The sequence below is a fragment of the Gavialis gangeticus genome, unplaced genomic scaffold (genome assembly GCF_001723915.1).
Source record: "Gavialis gangeticus isolate Ggan-Ray unplaced genomic scaffold, GavGan_comp1, whole genome shotgun sequence".
Classification (NCBI taxonomy): domain Eukaryota; kingdom Metazoa; phylum Chordata; order Crocodylia; family Gavialidae; genus Gavialis; species Gavialis gangeticus.
The window spans coordinates 66,500,465-66,504,536 of NW_017728994.1; the positions used below are offsets into that span (position 1 = coordinate 66,500,465).

Consider the following 4,072-nt stretch of genomic DNA (forward strand, 5'->3'; position numbering starts at 1 on the left):
AATACTATCATGTAAGAACTGTATTGCATGCCTATTTGTAAATTAATGGCTAAATCAATTAAATAAAAGCATCGGATTTCTCTTGAGGTAAGTCTTGTTACAATTGCAGGGTCAGGGGGGAACACATTCATGTTTGCAAATTGCCAGCAGTGTGCATGCTTTAATCCATTAACAGGGTTTTATCTGCAATCATAAAAGCAGGTTACATGCAGCCTGGAAGGGAGTGGGGACAGGGGGAGGAGGGATGGGGAGGAGAGAGAGAGTCAGAGAGAGAGGAGAGCGAATAAATTCACTCAGTGAATTGCTGGGAAGCTTTGGATTGATAATTAGGGATCTCAGGAGAGCTGCTTCTCTGAATAACCTGCTCTCTTTGGATGGAAGGAGTGGAGACAGTGGTTCAGTCCTGCTGATATTTTTTAAGCCCTCCTCGCAGTTTGATGGGCATTCCCAGTGCTTTTGTGCACGTCTCTGAAAGCGTTGACGTGGAAAGAAGCAGCAGGGGAAGAAAAAACTGCAGCTCTTCTAAAAATACAGAGGGCATGCAAGAGTGTGAGCAGGCTGGGGATGAGGAGGAGGAGGTGAGGGTGCCTCGCACCATGTTCTCTGAGTGCCAGCTGGGTGCAGTTTTGGAAATGTTCCTCCTGTAAATGGACGCATCATGAACATTTGGGAAGTGATCCTGGCTTTCTTGGTTGTGGTCCTGATCCTCGTGTCGTTGCTGTCCAACGTGCTGGTGCTGATCTGCTTCTTGTACAGTGCAGACATCCGCAAACAGGTCCCGGGATTATTTATCCTCAACCTGACATTCTGTAACTTGTTGATGACTGTTTTGAACATGCCCCTGACCCTGGCTGGAATCATTTACAAGAATCAGCCTGGAGGAGATCAGATTTGCCATGTTGCGGCTTTCCTGGAGACTTTCTTGACCACTAACTCCATGCTGAGCATGGCAGCGTTGAGCATAGACAGGTGGATAGCTGTGGTCTTTCCTCTGAGTTACCATTCCAAAATGCGTTACAAAGATGCTGCTCTCATACTGAGCTACACGTGGTTACACTCTGTGTCCTTTCCAATAGTGGCAGCTTCTCTCTCCTGGGTGGGTTTCCATCATCTCTACGCCTCCTGCACCCTGTACAACAAGAGACCGGAGGACAGGACACAATTTGTGATTTTCACAGGGTTCTTTCACACCCTCAGTTTTCTCCTCTCCCTCATAGTCTTGTGTTTCACATATCTGAAAGTGCTGAAGGTGGCACGATTTCACTGTAAAAGGATTGATGTGATCACTATGCAGACCCTCGTGCTCCTTGTGGACATCCACCCCAGGTAAGATACTGGTGCAATCAATAAATGAGGGCACTCACAAAAGAAGGCAGATCAGATGCAGGAGTGGATTCAGGATCATAAAAAATCCAATCCCACCTGTATCCCAAGTTTGGTGGGGGGACATTCTCAAAAACAAGTGTTTTCTTGTTATAATATTCCTGTCTGGTTAATTTTGCTCATATTTGCTATTAAATTAATTAGAAACCAAACTGAAGGTGGGGTTATTGCAAAGAATATAATTTAAAAGCTCTTCTTTGTTATGTTTCAGGAATGATACTGGGAGGGAGTGCAGAGGAATAGGGAGCTTTGGATAGGAATTCACTTCTTTTTGAAGTGGTGATTAGCGTGTCACCCTTTGTCTCAGGAAAAATGATCTAGCAGTGAGCAGATACAAAGCTATTGCTAATGTCATTTTAGAAAGAGCTGGATGCTGTCTGAGGTTGATCATTAAGTGCTTCCTTAAACTTTAAGAATTTACAGTGGAAAACAAGTGCACTGAATATAATTCCTTTACTAGAAGCTTTCACTGCTGCTGTGGACTCAGTAACTAGGAAAGAATCCTAGGGAGTTAATGTTTCCAAAGTAAGAAAGTGTGAATGCCTACAATACACAGAAGATAGCATTAATGATCACAACTTAATCTGCCAAACAAGGGAAATGTGAGTTAGATTTACACTAAAGTTTTTTTAAATCAGCTCAGCATGCTTATGTATGACCGGAATGAAAGGAATGAAAAGAATGGATATCCAGAATAGAGAGGGACAATGGTTCTTAGATGAACAGGTATGCAGAGAGTATGCACATGTTTAAGGGTGGGGGGTGAGGGGTGCCTGAAAAGGCAAGTTCCTGGGTATAAGGGAGCAGTAAATCTCAGTGGATCTCTGAGGAGGTACAAGGGAGTGGATATGCCTGAGAAATGAGTCTAGCAGGCTGAGTGAGGTGGGAAGCAATTTGGCTGGGATCTATCTTCAGTAAGAGAAGGGCCAATATTTATGGTGATTAAGGTGACTCTAGCAGGGTAGGAAGGCAAGAGCAGTGGCTGGAAGTGGAGCAACTCAGGCTGGGTGAGCACTTTGGCTGAGGGGCAGTGAGTCAAAGATGGAACGCCTAACCATAGTGAGGCCAGAGATGGAAATGTGCTGGGATGGTGTGTGAGTCTGGCACAGAGATGGCACATCTGAGAACTGGATATAGGATGGGAAAGTGAGGACCAAGTTCTGAAGAAAAGCAGGTCTGGCTAGCTGTTTGGTGGGGTAGAAAGAAGCAAATGCTGAGTCCACCTGCCTCTCAAATCAGCATTCAAATTACTCTGGCTGGAAGAAGTAATTGGGGAAAGAGTCTTTTAAGTAAGGGTGGAATGAAATAGATTCAGCAAGTAGTGCCTTGGCTTAGAGTAAAGGTTGTCTGGCTCAATGGATGGGATAAGGTCTGTTTGCCTGAAGCCATGGATTCAGCTAGTGATCTGGGTTCAAGCGATTAAAAAGAAACAGAAAGTGAGTCTAATTGGTTACATATAGCAGAGCAAGGAGACATGGGTCAAGCTAATTGGAACTAGAGGTATCAGAGAAAAAGAGTCTGACTTTGGGGATGGGAGCAGAATGTGTCTGGTTGCCTAGGGTATGTGCCTGAAGGAAAACAGGACTGGCATGAGGTATGTTTGCCTAAAAGAAGACAAGGAAGAAAATGGTAGTGGGGTGAAGAAAGGAATGACAAAGAGGTTTGCCTGAGAAGTTCTTACTGGAGATGGATCAAAGGAGGAGGGAAGGATGGGGTACAAGGAAAAAGATCCCTCTCCAAAGGTCTGCCTTAGTTGTGCTGGAAGGTAGGAGCTAAGACTGCAAATGAAAAAGGTATTTTTGGAAGACTTTGGCGGTCAGTGGGTGAGGGTAAGTCATCTAACTGGGGATGGATAGAAGAGAAGGAGGTTTGGCTGGGATGGAGAAGGAAACCCCCAGCATAATTCTTTGATGTTCACCAGCCCTCCCACAATGTTCATGCAAGGTGCACGTAGCTGCTCCCTTTGCTGGGAGGATATTCAGGGACTGCAGCTGTAGCTACTGAACTTCAGAAGGGCAAATCAGCTCAGCATGTTTGCCCAACAGAAGGAGTCCATAAGTCACATTTCCAAGAGGCCCAAACCTGGGACCCACAGCAATGGAAAGGATACAAGGATAGGAGTTCACCTGTGGATACTGCCCTGCATAGATGGTGGACGACTGGGGCTAATGGGGCTATTTTGTGGCAGCCAGTGACACCTCAGAGCTGCATATTGTCTCCCACTACCTATGCTGCCCTGTATAATTGTGGCTGACTGAGATGAGAGGAAGAGCTGAACTCAGAAAAACCTTTTCTTTTTTCCCAGTTAATTAGTAATTTTTGGTTGTTTTAGAACAGGATTAGAGGACAGAAATAGTCTAGGTAACTTCTGCTAGTACTAATAAGAATCACAAGTATAAAACATTCCTTTTACAGTATATTATAGATTGAATGCCTGTTTCCCTACCCTGTGTGCTGTTGAAAAAAACCCACAACACTTGGATCTTAAGGCAACTAACACTAACAGACCTACTTACTGCCATGAGCAGTGACATTGATTTCATTGGTTGCAAGTCTTCTGAAGCCTAGATGGCCCATCAGACTACCCTGGTAAGGCATGCCAGGGAGTGATGGAGTTTGGGTCATATATTTTAGTTCCACAACCCACATGACCGGGAACCCAGTTGGGGCTGGGTCAACTCGCAGCCTT

At 44.9% G+C, this 4,072-nt stretch overlaps 1 protein-coding gene across 1 annotated transcript in view; it reads left to right on the forward strand.

Moving 5' to 3' along the window:
* The first annotated feature begins 577 nt into the window (after positions 1-577).
* Positions 578-4,072, forward strand: part of GPR26 (G protein-coupled receptor 26) — a 33,171-nt gene continuing 29,676 nt past the window's right edge. Inside the window, exon 1 of the mRNA XM_019502207.1 lies at positions 578-1,326. Within this exon, the coding sequence (XP_019357752.1) occupies positions 659-1,326 (668 nt within the window). The 5' untranslated portion in view covers positions 578-658. The remainder of the gene's footprint in view (positions 1,327-4,072) is intronic.